The 14,973-nt window shown below is 46.9% G+C and overlaps 1 protein-coding gene across 2 annotated transcripts in view; it reads left to right on the plus strand.

Moving 5' to 3' along the window:
• The window catches only part of parp4 (poly (ADP-ribose) polymerase family, member 4), a 265,891-nt gene that overhangs the window by 187,942 nt on the left and 62,976 nt on the right, over window positions 1-14,973 (plus strand). For both annotated transcript variants that reach the window (XM_070892180.1, XM_070892181.1), the window contains exons 26-27: window positions 13,416-13,580; window positions 13,887-13,967. In XM_070892180.1, the coding sequence (XP_070748281.1) occupies window positions 13,416-13,580; window positions 13,887-13,967 (246 nt within the window). The remainder of the gene's footprint in view (window positions 1-13,415; window positions 13,581-13,886; window positions 13,968-14,973) is intronic.

Raw genomic sequence — 14,973 nt, forward strand, 5'->3', positions numbered from 1 at the left:
GTATCTGAAACGGAGGAGGGCGCTCCACAGACCCTCGCGGTTGACAGTGTCAAAGGCCTTTGTACGGTCAAAGAAGGCCATGTATAAGGGCTGGTGCTGTTCCCTGCATTTTTCCTGCAGCTGTCGTGCTGCAAAAATCATGTCCGTTGTGCCCCATAGGGGACAAAATCCGCACTGCGACTCCGGGAGGAGCCCCTCGGCCACAGGGCGAAGACGGTTGAGGAGGACTCTAGCGACGACTTTCCCACTGGTTGATAGCAGGGAGATTCCTCTGTAGTTGCCGCAGTCGGACTTGTCCCCTTTTTTAAAGATGGTCACGATCACTGCATCTCTGAGATCTCCCGGCATGCTCTCCTCCTTCCAGATGAGAAAGATGAGGTCGTGCATTTGCGCCAGTAGTGCCTCTCCGCTATACTTCAGTGCCTCAGCAGGGATTCCATCCGTTCCCGTAGTCTTGTTGTTTTTTAGCTGTCTTATGGCCTTTTCTACCTCATGCAGTGCTGGGGTCTCACTGAGGTGGTGGCGGGTAGCATGCTGCGGAATGGAGTCGAGAACACTCGAGTCAAAGGCAGAGTCTCGGTTGAGGAGATCTTCGAAGTGTTCCTTCCAGCGGGCCCTGACTGCCTCGGTGTCCTTGATTAGTGTTTCCCTGTTCTTGGCTAGGAGTGGGGTGGGGCCTTGGGAGTTTGGTCTGTATGTGGCCTGACTGCGGTGAAGAATCGTCGCACATCATGGCTGTCGACCAGCTGCTGTATCACTTGTGCTTTCTCCATCCACCACCTGTTCTTTATGTCCGGGTTTTTTGTTGGACCTTAGTCTTAGCCTTTATACGTACATAATGAATGTCAGGTGAGGACAGAATCAGGCCCAGGTATGATAATTCTTCCCAACTCCAATAGAATAGTCTGCCAGCACTCGTTGTTAGGCTCACACCTGAAAACTGGTCATGCAGTGCCACTGAAAGTATGACATACTGTGATTAGGTACTTCCAGGAAAGTATCCAGGATTATGATTATCTTAATGAGGCAGTTGGGTCTGTTGTTCCAGCTTCCTTTGTGAACAAGAGTCTATATCTGCGCTAATCATTTACCAAGGTGATGTATTTTCAGCTATGTCTGCAGATGTAAGTGCATGGATAGTGACAGATCAGCACAAAGTATTTCTCATACTGGGCAGCCCTGCCTGATATCCCTTTCTTCTTCTTTCTTTCCAAACACGTCAGATAGAGGGATTCATATTAGGAAACCAATTAATGGCAGCAACTGTGCTGGGGACAGAAAGGTAATGCCAACAATTGGCACAAAAGCTCATGAGAACCTATGTGTCAGCAGAAAAAAATGAATTAAATTTGCCTTAATATTACTGTGTCATTTCAGTGAACTCCAGTATGTTTACTGCCATCAAGCAACACTGCACACCTACTTCACGTGGGCATGATTAACATCTGACATCCTGCACGCCAGGACAGTGGGAAGTGGTGTTTAGGACAGACACATTTCATAGCTCCTGCTCACTGGAAAATATGCCAGGGCATAAAGTCAGCAAAATTCTGGTGGGGTAGGACTTCTGTTCACAGAAGATTGTTCCTTGCTGCGACAACTTGCAACCAGGAGTCTAAAATCTAGGTTTGTATCTGCAGAAGGTAAAATGTAGTAATTTTCTCCAGATATAAGAACCATGCAGACATAATACTGTTGTCGGAACCGACACTGGCCTTTGGCCAAAAATCACCGCCCGCCACGGAGCCTCGAGCCGGAGCCATTGGAGGGAGCAGCGTGCGGCGGCCCGGCCCTGAAATCGGCGATGCCCTGGCCTGCAAGACCATCAGCAGGCCGGGGCCATTGGAAGGAGCAGCATGCAGTAGTCCGGCCCTGAAATCGGTGCGGTCCCGGCCTGCAAGACTATCAGCAGGCCGGGGCCATTGGAGGGAGCAATGTGCGGCGGCATACCACTGCAGGGAGCAGCGCGTGCTGCTGCAGGAGGGCGACGGCTGTGAAGCCAGGTCACTGATTGCAGTGCGGGCAGGCACAGCAGGAGGGGCAAAGGAGCAGCAAGAGTTTGTAGATGGAGGTGACCTTGGCCCAGGAGAGGCGTGAGTTAGGGGTTCAGAGGAGGCGAGGGTCCGAGGTCAGCATGGGCCAGCCTACACACTGCGATATGTGTGCGTGCTGGGTCCGTGCAGCAGAGCTGGTCTCCAGTCCTTGTCACTAGACCAAGACCTGGCTCTGTCAAGCACGTGTGGTGGCTGGTGTGCAACGGCCACCACAGGTTGAAAAAATCCACACACAGGCATCTTCCACCCTTTAAGATGTAGTTCAGGATCTGGAATATTAGTTCGGGATATGGAACATTGAAACACCTGTGAACTCATCCCTTATTGGAGTGGAAACAAGTCATCCTCGTTTCAAGGGACTGCCTATGATGATGATGTTACTATATAATGTGTGCTTAGTTCGTGCATTGTTATTAAAGGAGAAAGGAAGTCTAAGAACATAAGAAATAGGAGCAGGAGTACGCCATTTGGCCCCTCGAGCCTGCTCTGCCATTCAATAAGATCATGGCTGATCTGATCCTGGCCTCAACTCCACTTCCCCGCCCTCTCCCCATAACCCTTAACTCCCTTATCGCTCAATGATCTATCTATTTCCACCTTAAATACATGCAATGACCCAGCCTCATCAGCTCTCTGGGGCAGAGAATTCCAAAGATTCACGACCCTCTGAGAGAAGAAATTTCTCTTCATTTCCGTTTTAAATGGGCGACCTCTTATAACGAATCTATGACCCCTGCTTCTAGATTCCCGCATGAGGGGGACAACATCCTCTCTGCATCTACCCTGTCGAGCTCCCTCAGAATCTTATACGTTTCAATAAGATCACCCCTCAGTCTTCTAAACTCCAATGAGTATAGGCCCAACCTGTTCAACCTTTCTTCATATGACAACCTCTTCATCTCAGAAATCAATCTCGTGAACCTTCTCTGAACTGCCTCCAAAGCAAGTATATCCTTCCTTAAATAAGAAGACCAAAACTGTACGCAGTACTCCAGGTATGCCTTATCAATGCCCTGTACAATTGTAGCAGGACTTCCCTACTTTTATACTCCATACCCCTTGCAATAAAGGCCAATATTCTATTTGCCTTCCTAATTACTTGCTGTACCTGTGTCATGTATTCAACCAGCAATGTAACCCATATATAATCTGACCTAAGTTGTACACTATGAGAACAATGACCACTTGGTGGTGAACTTGTGGGAGACACTCCTAACCTGGACCTTCAGATATAAAAGGGGAAGCTCCACCCACTTCCTGCACTTGAGTGCTAAGGAATAAAGGACAGGTCACAGACTGACCTTCTCTCAAGCATGGACCTTGTGTGCATTTATACTGTATAGTAAGGAAGTATCAATGGCGACGAGAAACTGGGATTTAAACCACGCGAGCATGGCCACTAGCAGAATAGATGAGAGGTACTGTGTTAAGGAATGGTTGGGACAGAGATTCAACATTGTTAAAGCAGCACACAGTTCTCCAGGCAGACAAGGGCAATCGGGCATGCCCCAACATGTAGCCGAACCCAGAGGGGGAGTTCGACAGAGACAATGGCAAGCTGAATGGCGATTCACGCCATTGCAAGGGACAATGCGGCCAGTAATGGGGCCATCAACACCTGTTAATGGCGCACTCAAGGACAATAACAGGGGCAGTCAGGGACGATCGATTGGCAAGGGACCTTTTGTTTCCAACAGCAGCTCATGTTGGAGGCGTGGAGGCACACACTCAGCCGGAGTTTGCAGAGATGAGCAAAATACCTGCAGAAATTGCAGAAATGAACGCTCAGCGAGTTCATGTGGAGCACGCATACAATTCATACACCAGGCGCCACCGATAATGATGAAAGTGCTCCTCAATGGCATCCCAGTATCAATGGAGCTAACACGGGGGCCAGCCAGTCCCTGATGGGTATCAAACAGTTCGACAAGTTGTGGGTGTCCAAGGCCAGGAGGCCAAAATTATCGCTGATTGACGCACAGCTACAGACATACACAAAGGAGATCATTCCGGTGCTAGGCAGCGCCACGGTAGTCGTGACCCACAAAGATTCGGAGAACAGGTTGCCACTCTGGGTTGTCCCGGGGGACGGTCCCGCACTACTGGGGAGGAGTTGGCTTGCTGACATGAACTGGAAATGGGGCGATGTCAATGCAATTTCTTCTGTGGAGCAAGTATCATGCTCACAGATCCTGGACAAATTTGACTCATTATTTCAACCCGGCATTGGCACTTTAATGGGGGCCAAGGTAGTGATTCACATAAACCCGGACGCCAGGCCAGTACACCACAAGGCCAGGGCGGTGCTGTACGTGATGCGGGAAAAGATAGAAGGCGAATTGGACCGCCTGCTGAGGGAAGGCATCATCTCGTCAGTCGAATTCAGTGACTGGGCGAGCCCGATTGTGCCAGTGCTCAAGGCGGATGGGTCAGTCAGGATATGTGGCGATTACAAGGCCACCATCAATCGGGTGTCACTCCAAGACCAGTACCCACTACCGAGAGCGGAGGACCTCTTTGCAACGCTATCCGGTGGCAAACTTTTTTCAAAATTAGACCTGACCTCAGCTTACATGACCCAGGAGCTGGCGAATGAGTCGAAGAAGCTGACCACCATCATGACACATAAGGGGTTGTTTGAGTACAACAGATGTCCGTTCGGGATTCGCTCGGCCGCCGCGATCTTCCAAAGAAATATGGAAAGCCTCCTCAAGTCGATTCCAGGGACGGTGGTTTTTCAGGACGACATCCTCATCACGAGTTACGATACTGAAGAACACCTCCACAACCTGGAGGAGCTGCTACGCAGACTGGACCGGGTAGGGCTGCGACTGAAAAAGGCGAAGTGCGTCTTCCTAGCTCCAGAGGTAGAATTCCTGGGGATGAGGGTAGCAGCAGACGGGATCAGCCCTACTGCATCCAAGACGGAAGCGATCCAGAGAGCACCCAGACCCCGTAACACGACGGAGCTGCATTCGTTCCTGGGACTCCTGAACTATTTTGGTAACTTTCTTCCCAAATTGAGCACGCTGCTAGAGCCGCTACACGTGCTCCTACGCAAAGGTCGCGAATGGGTCTGGGGGCACAGCCAGGAAAGGGCTTTTAATAGAGCACGCAATTTGTTATGTTCCAACAATCTGTTAACGCTATATGACCCATGTAAGAAACTTGTGTTAACGTGCGATGCGTCGTCCTATGGTGTCGCGTGTGTGTTGCAGCATGTCAGTGCCAAGGGTCAGTTACAGCCGGTAGCTTATGCCTCCAGAAGTCTGTCCCAGGCAGAAAGGGCTACGGGATGGTAGAAAAGGAGGCGCTCGCATGTGAATATGCAGTAAAGAAAATGCACCAGTATCTGTTTGGCAGGAAATTTGAGCTGGAGACAGATCACAAACCCCTAACGTCCCTTTTGGCCGACAACAAGGCCATAAATGTAAACGCATCGGCCCGCATACAGAGGTGGGCACTCACGTTAGCCGCCTATGACTACACAATTCGGCACAGACCGGGCACCGAAAACTGCGCCGATGCACTCAGCAGGCTCCCACTAGCCACCACTGAGGGGGCTACCGAGCATGCTGCTGAGATGGTCATGGCTGTTGAAGCTTTCGGAAGCAAAGGCTCACCTGTGACAGCCCGTCAGATTGAAGTCTGGACAAATAGAGACCCACTATTGTCTCTAGTCAAGAAATGTGTCCTGAATGGGGACTGGGCAGCCACGTACAGGGCATGCCCTGAGGAATTTAAACCATTTCATAGGCACAAGGATGAACTCTCGATTCAGGCCGATTGCCTACTGTGGGGAAACCACGTACTCATGCCCCAGATGGGCAGAGAGGTGTTCATCAGAGAACTCCACAATGAGCACCCGGGCATTGTCATAATGAAGGCAATTGCAAGGTCACACGTTTGGTGGCCAGGGATAGATGCAGAGCTGGAACTTTGTGTTCGCAAGTGCAACACGTGTGCCCAGCTGGGCAATGCGCCCAGGGGACCCCCCTTAGCCCCTGGCCATGGCCCGCCAAGCCTTGGTCACGCATCCATGTGGACTACGCAGGTCCTTTCATGGGCAAAATGTTTTTGTTTGTAGTAGACACCTACTCCAAATGGATCGAGTGTGACATTTTAAATTCAAGCACATCCTCTGCCACGGTAGAAAGTCTACGGGCAATGTCCGCTGCCCACGGATTACCGGACATCTTGGTCAGCGACAATGGCCCGTGCTTCACAAGCACTGAATTCCAGGACTTCATGGCAGGCAATGGGATTAACCATGTCAGAACGGCACCGTTCAAGCCGGCCTCAAACGGCCAGGCAGAACAAGCAGTGCAGATAATCAAACAGGGGATGCTCAGAATCCAAGGGGGTTCCCTACAAAGCCGCTTATCACGCTTCCTGTTGGCCTGCAGATCCCGACCACACTCGCTCACAGGGGTTCCACCTGCACAGCTGCTAATGAAAAGGATGCTCAAAACCAGGTTATCCCTTATACACCCCACTATGAAAGAAATTGTCGAGAGCAGGCGCCAGTCACAATATGACTACCATGACAGGAATGCGAGGGCGCAATGTATTGATGTAAATGACCCTGTTTTTGTCCTCAACTACGCTGCAGGGCCCAAATGGCTCACAGGCACTGTGATTGCCAAAGAGGGAAATAGGATTCTGGTAGTTAAACTTACCAATGGGCAAATCTGCCGCAAACATGTGGATCAAACAAAAGGGAGGTTCAGCAACCCCATAGAAGAAGCAGAGGAAGAACACAATATAGAGTTCACTCCTCCACAGGTGACCGAACACAGGGACCAAAGGGAGGAGATCCCAGTCACTGTGGGCAGTCCGGATAGGCCTGAGGCACCGCAAACAGCAGACACTTAGGCCAGCGCCCAACAACCGGAGCCCCAACTCAGGCGCTCTACAAGAGAGCGTAAACCACCAGAGAGACTCAACCTGTGATCCCAATAAGACTTTGTGGGGGGGGGGAGGTGATGTCATGTATTCAACCAGCAATGTAACCCATGTATAATCTGACCTAAGTTGTACACTGTGAGAACAATGACCACTAGGTGGTGAACTTGTGGGAGACACTCCTAACCTGGACCTTCAGGTATAAAAGGGGAAGCTCCACCCACTTCCTGCACTTAATTGCTAAGGAATAAAGGACAGGTCACAGACTGACCACCTCTCAAGCATGGGCCTCGTGTGCATTTATACTGTATAGTAAGGACGTATCAACCTGCATGCTAACTTTTTGTGTTTCATGTACAAGAACCCACAGATCCCTCTGTACTGCAGCATTTTGTAATCTCTCCCATTTAAATAATAATTTGCTTTGTTATTTTTCCTACCAAAGTGGATAACCTCACATTTTTCCACATTATACTCCATCTGCCAAATTTTTGCCCACTCACTTAGCCTATTCTTTGCATATTCTTTGCATCCTCCTCACAACTTGCTTTCCCACCCATCAGCAAATTTGGCTACATTACACTCGGTCCCTTCATCCAATTCATTTTTATAGATTGTAAGATTCTCTAGGGAGAGAACCTTTTATTCCAAGTACCCATCCTTTTATCAAAGAAAATAATACTGATCATAAATTTCTGTCATAAATGGCAGGGAACATGACTTAGCTATGAGGAAAGATTGGATAGGCTGGATTTGGTTTTTTTGGAACAGAGGCGGCCAAGGAGACACCTTATTGAGGTATATAAAATTATGAGGGGCCTAGATAGAGTGGATAAGAAGGACCTATTTCCCTTAGCAGAGGGGTCAACAACCAGGGGGCATAGATTTAAAGTAATTGGTAGGAGGTTTAGAGGGGATATGAGGGAAATTTTTTTCACCCAGACGGTGGTGGAGATCTGGAAGTCACTGCCTGAAAGTGTGGTAGTGGCAGAAACATTCACCACATTTAAAAAGTAGTTGGATGTGCACTTGAAGTGCCGTAACCTACAAGGCTACGGACCAAGAGCTATAAAGTGGGATTAGGCTGGAAAGCTCTTTGTTGGCTGGCACGGACATGAGGGTCCGAAATGGCCTCCTTCCGAGCTGTAAATTTCTATGATTCTATGACTTCCCACCTGTCTGAGACCCACTGTGAAGCTGTTGACCCTGGGAAACCACGGGCTGAAATTTCCGGCCTTGCCGCACAGACTCAGCGAGGCTTCGCAAAAGCCGGTTTTTAGGGTGCAATCCGCATGCGCTGAAAACCGGCTTTTCAAATCTGTCCTCATCCCCGGGAGAAGGACATTCGTGCGGGAAAGATTTGCCCAACTCATGCCCAGCATTTCTCCTTTGAACTTTTACGCCTGGTAAAAGCTGACGCATAGATTACTTTTACCAGCGTAAGAGTTTGAAAACATATAAAAATTAAATTTAAACACTCATTTTTATATTGGAAACCCTGGCCATTAAGGTAAGCTTATTTTTAACACTTTAAAAAAAAATCCAAAAAATATGTTTTCTAAAACATTTAATTACATTTTATTTCAATTAATTTTAAATATGTGGTGTTTTATTTATTTATTATGCTGTGTTTCAGTATTTTAGGAGGTTTTCTCATTGATAGTAATGGGAGTCTGTACAAACAGAGCTCCCATTTTTATCAATGAGAATACTGCATCGTGATTAGTGGTCCAGGCCCACATCCTGAAAGACATCTCCCAATGCGCTGTGCAGCGAATCTAGGCCTCCGACTGTAATCTCTACGTTCCTCCGGACCACCAGGTACTTTCGTAGATTTTTTTCGGGTCGGAGGTGTTTGTACGAAGAAAGCCTCCGACCACAATTTTTCCCCCCATACTGCAGGCCAGGAAATCTCCATCCCTAGAGTGCTTGAGAGTCTTCATAGCTGAAAGAAATTGAAGTTTTTTAAAAAGTCAGAAATATATTATGCTAATTGTTTTCCTTCTATAAAAAGTGAGAGTATAGGTTGAACCTCTCTTATCCGGGACTCTCTTATTCGGCACTGCCCCTCGTCCGGCACCATTCCCACCGGGTGGCGCATGCACAGATAATTTTTTTTCGTACTCACCAATATTCTCTGCTCTCCTGAAGACGGAGACTCCTTCCTCTGTCTGATTCTGAAGGCACTTATTGCCGAAGCGGCCTTGAGGGTGGGTATGCAAGTCGGTGGGGGCCGGGGGGTGGGGGGAAGGGGAGGTTCAACCTGTACTACTAATAATTATATTTTGAAGTAAATTATAAATAAAAGCTTGATAAGTTATTTTGGGCTAGACTTTCCACTTCACATCGCCCATCTATGGCCCATATATGGCCCAAAACGGATCTCTATCGCCCATTTTGAGCAAACAGTGGAAACTAGGCCCAAAATATCGCCCGAAAAACAGGTGCCTAAGTTTCCACTTTGATCGCTGAGAAGATAGCCGAAATTATAGCCCACACAAGGCCCAAACCAAGTTTCAGCACCTAGCATGCACTTCGCTGGGCTGATGCAAGGCCCAAAAGAGTGCTGAGAAATAGTTGCTTTTTCTGGGCCTAAGAGAAGGAAAATGGGCACTGCAGATGCCATTTTGACTTCAGAGGAAGGGCGGAGGATTAGTTATGAGTTATTTAGAGAATTATTTCAAAGATAATTGTACTCAGAATATTGGGACAGGGAATATAAATAGGTATTATCAAGTTATTTTTGGTAAATAGCTTTTATATATTGAAATTATTTTGTAAATAGCTTTTACATAGTGAAGTTATTTACTGATATTGTTGGGACCTATCAAACTGACTGGTATACAGCTTAGAGAGTACAGAGAGTGCAGAGTACAGTGATTAGGTATTGTTGAGAGATTATTAAAATTAGACATCAGCACGCTACACACTGCTGCATTTGACAGGTGACTGAAGCTCTTTATGTTCGTGGAGGGACTTCATAAGCTTCACAATGACCAGGGAGGCACAGACCGAGAGTACTTTCGGTTTCTCGAGAATAGCAGACTTCCTCAAGGTGCAGGGAGCAATAGACTGTATGCACATTGCCCTCAAAGCACCCTTAAAGAATGCGGGTTCCACTCGCTAAATGTGGACATTCAGATGTTGATTTACAGTTAGGATTAATCAAAAGTTTCAATTCCGTGGGGTTTCCTTGTTGTCTTGCCTGCACTGGCCTATCATCAGAATTTATGCTTATTTTAAATATAAAGTATAGTGTAAGTAAAGTACTTGTATAGTAAAAGAATAAACAAATATGGATTAACAACTGTATAGTTGATAACTAATGTAACTAAGAGAGAAGACACACACAATTTATTGAGTTAAAGAAAATTGTTTTTATCAACAAATATAAAAAAAACTTTAATAAACTATCCGTCCAACCCCCCCGCCCCCCGCACTAACCCACTCTTCCCTCAAATCCGCAAAATCTTAACAATGAACAATGAACAGTTAACAAAACAAGAACAATTGAACAAGTAAACACTGAACGAATAAACTTTTGGAAACACTCCCCCCTCCCTACCTGCGGCCACGTTTCCCTCCAGGTCCAGTCCCACCCAGTGTTCGTACCCCACCTGCCCGTTTTGGTCTACGCAGACCGACACCAAGACGTCGTGCAGAGTGGGGCGGCAAGACTTCCTGCCATGGTGAAGGTGACGGAGCGAAAGCGGAAGCCTGAAGCTCCACTTCCAAGTCAGGAGGAACGGTGTCCTCCGTACTCGCTTGTGTGCTCGGGGTCTCGCTACGAGCAAACACGACATCTTGGGGTGCAGCGCTGTGTCCAGCCAGCAACGCATGCCGTAGGGCATTGGTTGCGGCTGTCTGCTGCTGAATGGCCTCCAACATCTCCCTTGCAGTCTGTGACTGCTCAGAAGACCAGTTGGAGAAGTTCTGGCAGAACTCGCTCCAGGTTGCTGGAAACTGGCTCCAGTTCGCGGGGAACTGGTTCCAGTTGACAGAGAATCCCGTGAAACCCTGGATAAGGTCGCGATCAATCGCAACCGTCTCCCTGCACAGGGATAATAAGCTCTCAGTCTGGCCCTACATGGTAGGTGATTGCTCACCCCGCTGACCGGACCTCCGTGGGGTCGGCGTTTGCAAAATTACGCGCCTTGGCGTCACCACCTGCACACTGCTTAGCCTCGGTGCCTCATCCATCTCAATTGAGATGGCTGCAGGTTGTTGGCCCCCCCCCCCCCGAAAAACAATCTCATCCTCCTCCTCTTGCTCCGGCTCAAATTGAGTTATGGATTGAGTGTTAACATCCTCCTCCTCCGTCTCTTCCTCCTGCGAGCTGTTCGAAGGGTCGATATTTGCGGATGTCTGCTAAATCACCTGGCTCAACGGACACTTGACCTTAGAAAGATGAATGAAATTTCTAAAAAAACTTATGTCAATATATATCAATATTTCAATATCAATATTTCAATAACCCAAAATATTGCAATACTTTTCAAAACCTCATAAGCACAAGGGTTCACCAGGGGTAACATGGCCTCATTCGTAGATCAAGAGTACATCAAAATTATTGAATTATAATTGTATACCATTACATGCATAACTATGATATTTTTAGTATGTATTTAGTAATGTTTGACACATTGCACAGTTCCCTTTACTCATGAGACTGAAGAGTGGGCTCGGCCACACCACGGGTCATGACCGAACGGCTTTCAGGCCCCACCAAGGCCACCGCAAGCTCCTCGTATTGTGCTAGCACGTGCACCGTTGCGGAGCTGCCGCCCACCCTCCTTTGCTCCGCACGGTTGATAATTATCTTCTTCTGTAAATGATAAGATAACATTGCAAGGCATAAGCTAATGGACTTGACAATAAACATTTAAGACTGACAGATTTAAATGTTCAATTATTATTTAACATTGCAGTACATATGAATAATTTTTAATACTATAAGATTCAACTTAGTGTTAGGGTAAATAAATGTATTTATAATTTAATTATTTTATATTATAAATAAATGACATTGAAGAATCTAATTAAAATTTATAAACATCAAGTAAATAATACATATGTATGATTTTAAATATGACTTTTAAATATGTTTTAAATATAGAATATAAAATGCAACTTACTCTGGCTGCTGCCAGTAGGCTGTTCCATCTCTTGCAGCACTGGTCAGCAGTCTGCACCTCATTAGATGCCGATGTCACAACATCGGCAATCTCCACCCATATTCTGCGATATGCATGGAGTGGAGATTTCCCACCTATTAATCACTACATTTACAAGGGCCTTGTGGCCTCCTCGCTAAAGGCTTTGGCCCTTCTCCTTTCACTCTCCCTTTCCTTTTCTAGCTGCATCGACATTGCTTTAAGATACTTTAAGAACTATATACTAGATTAGTCAAATATTTCACAGAGCAAACGAACAGTCCTCTCTCCTCTCTCTCCCGCTCTCTCTGACCCTCCCTGTGCTTCTGAGCGTGTGCGATGACCCATGACTTCTCCAAATGCGGCAAAAAAAAATCCCACACATGCGCACAATAGCGTTGCTAGGGAAGCTTTTTTTTTTCTATGACTTCAGTTTGACTTCTGTTTTCTTTGGGCGATCGTGAGATCGCCGAAAAATTAGATCACCCATTTAACATCGCCGGGGTAAGGCCGAGTGGAAAATCGCAAAAAAAAAATGGGCCTTGTGCCAGCGATCAGCACGGGCGAGACGTCCCACATCACTGGAACATGGCCCATTTTTTTGGGCCTTAACCACCTCGTGGAAAATGTAGCCCTTTATTCCCTGCTGCCATCGGCGCTCCCTCTGTGGTCGGGCTGGTGGGCCGTGTCCTCGTGCTGGCCACTCCTCCCCATTGCTCCTTGCTGCCATCAGCGCTCCCTCTGGGGTCAGGCCAGTGGGCCATGTCCTTGGGCTGGCCGCTCCTCCCCTCCAATACCTGCTGCCGTCGGCACTCCCTTTGCAGTTGAGCTGGCGGGCCGTGTCCTCGGGCTGGCTGCTCCTCCCCTCCCCTCCCCGCTGCCCTCGGCGCACTGCCAAACAAAAAGAAAATACCTCTTCATTACTTTCAATGAATTTTGGAGATTGTTGTGGGGGGTGGGGAGGGTGGGGAGCGAAGTGGTGGATGGCAGGGTCGGGGATATCTGTATCGGGGCTGGCTGGTTGGCAGTTGTAAAAGACGGTCAAACATATGATCTCCCCTCGTCCGGCAAAATCCCTTATCCGGCACAGGCCAGGTCCTGAGTGTACCGGATAAGGGAAGTTCAACCTGTACCTTGAACAATCCTTGCCCCAGATTTTTCTTCTCCTTAAATTTAATACTTAAAGGAGAAGGAGAACTGATCACTTTTTCAGTTTACTCTAAATGAATGCACACCTTCATTATCCGGGCTGGATCTTAATTATATTGAAGGTTTAATCTCATAGTTGATCTCTTCCTGATAGGTTCTATCTCAGGTGGATCGAGTCACTCAACCAGGCTGCAGTTCAATTTCTGTTAAGTGGAAGGTATTCAATGCTCCAGACCCAGTCCAAGCCCCTGCCCAGATTCACTCTGTATTCAGCAGTTCAAGATTGCTCATCTATGGCTTTGTCCCTCATTGTACTCAGGTGAGATGCACTTTTTTCTTTTTAATAGATCATTACATTACATCTGACCAATCTGTATCAAGATCTCTCTAGAGTTTACACTTAAAGACCCTGCAAGTGTGGGCTTCGAGGCACTACATTATGTAGTCTAGAAATCACATGTCCAATTTCAATGTCATTATGTTATAGTTTTGGGATTTGGGTGCCTTGGATTGAGAATAAAAATAGAAAAATAAAGTAAGCTGCTTATTAGAAGTTTATCATTTTTAAGATTTCCTGATGTATGAGTGTTGTGTGCTTTAATCACTGTTGCCTTGTGTACATCAGGCTGCACTCTGTGCTGTGATCAATAACCAAGAAGTTAGCACCATGGTTTCCACCACTGAACTGCAGAAGACAAAGGGAAAGGTACATGGCCAGTTCTGCTTTATTAAAACAGTTTTAATGAACATAAATGTAGGAATTGTTCAGGAAAACACGAATAAGATTAAACTGTGCTTGTGTGTGGTTGCAGGATAATAGATGGGTGGCACTGAGATACAAGACTATAATTCCAGTGATGGGTTTTGATATGTTTATGAATATCATCAACCTTAAACTCGCATCCAAATGTTTGTTGTTCTACTGTATTGATAGTTATTGGGCAGAGGGCATATAAAAGGCGCCAATATTTTGAGGTGATGGTGGAGTACAAAGAAAATTGTTTCTGCTATGTGTTAACACAGAAAATTGGAGCTTCAATGTATATGAAACTTAGTTTCTACCTTCTGCAGTGCTGGTGTAAGAGGTTACCAGCACCCAGGCACCAGTTTATAGATGGAAGGGAAAATTGGAGCATTACCACTAGATCACCCTTGTGTATCTCTTGGTGGCTGGCAGAGATTGGCACTGGGTAGAGGCCAAGGAGCAAGACACCTGGTCATCATCCTCTTAGCACTTTTGGTGTATAAGCAGGGAAAACTGGAAAAAGGAGTCATTAAAATAGCTTGAAAAATAGAGGGATATACAGTATTGGTGCCAGAGCCCTTAGCTGTCATTGCCGTGTGCTCTGGAGTTCTCTTTCTGAACCCCTCTCTTCTTAAATCTCACCTCACTGTCAAACATATCCTTCAAGATCTATTTTTTCAAACATACAGTAGTGTATGTAGATACCTTTAGCAAATGACTCCACGAGGCAGGGTATGATACTGAAACTGTGTAGAACTGTAGTCCTTTATTTGCAGCTCCTCGAGTGAGGTCACCAAGCTGTGAGCTCCTTTATATACTGGGTTACCTGCAGTATTCAGGTAACCCTTAGGTCCCCAGCAGCAGCACCCTCTGGTGTTCAGGTAAGCTGTGTACAGTGTAAGGGTGCATTCAATGTTGCATAACAGTGTTAAAGACATCACACAGTAAACAGGCATGCATATACAAC

The sequence above is a fragment of the Pristiophorus japonicus genome, chromosome 10 (genome assembly GCF_044704955.1).
Source record: "Pristiophorus japonicus isolate sPriJap1 chromosome 10, sPriJap1.hap1, whole genome shotgun sequence".
NCBI lineage: Eukaryota > Metazoa > Chordata > Chondrichthyes > Pristiophoridae > Pristiophorus > Pristiophorus japonicus.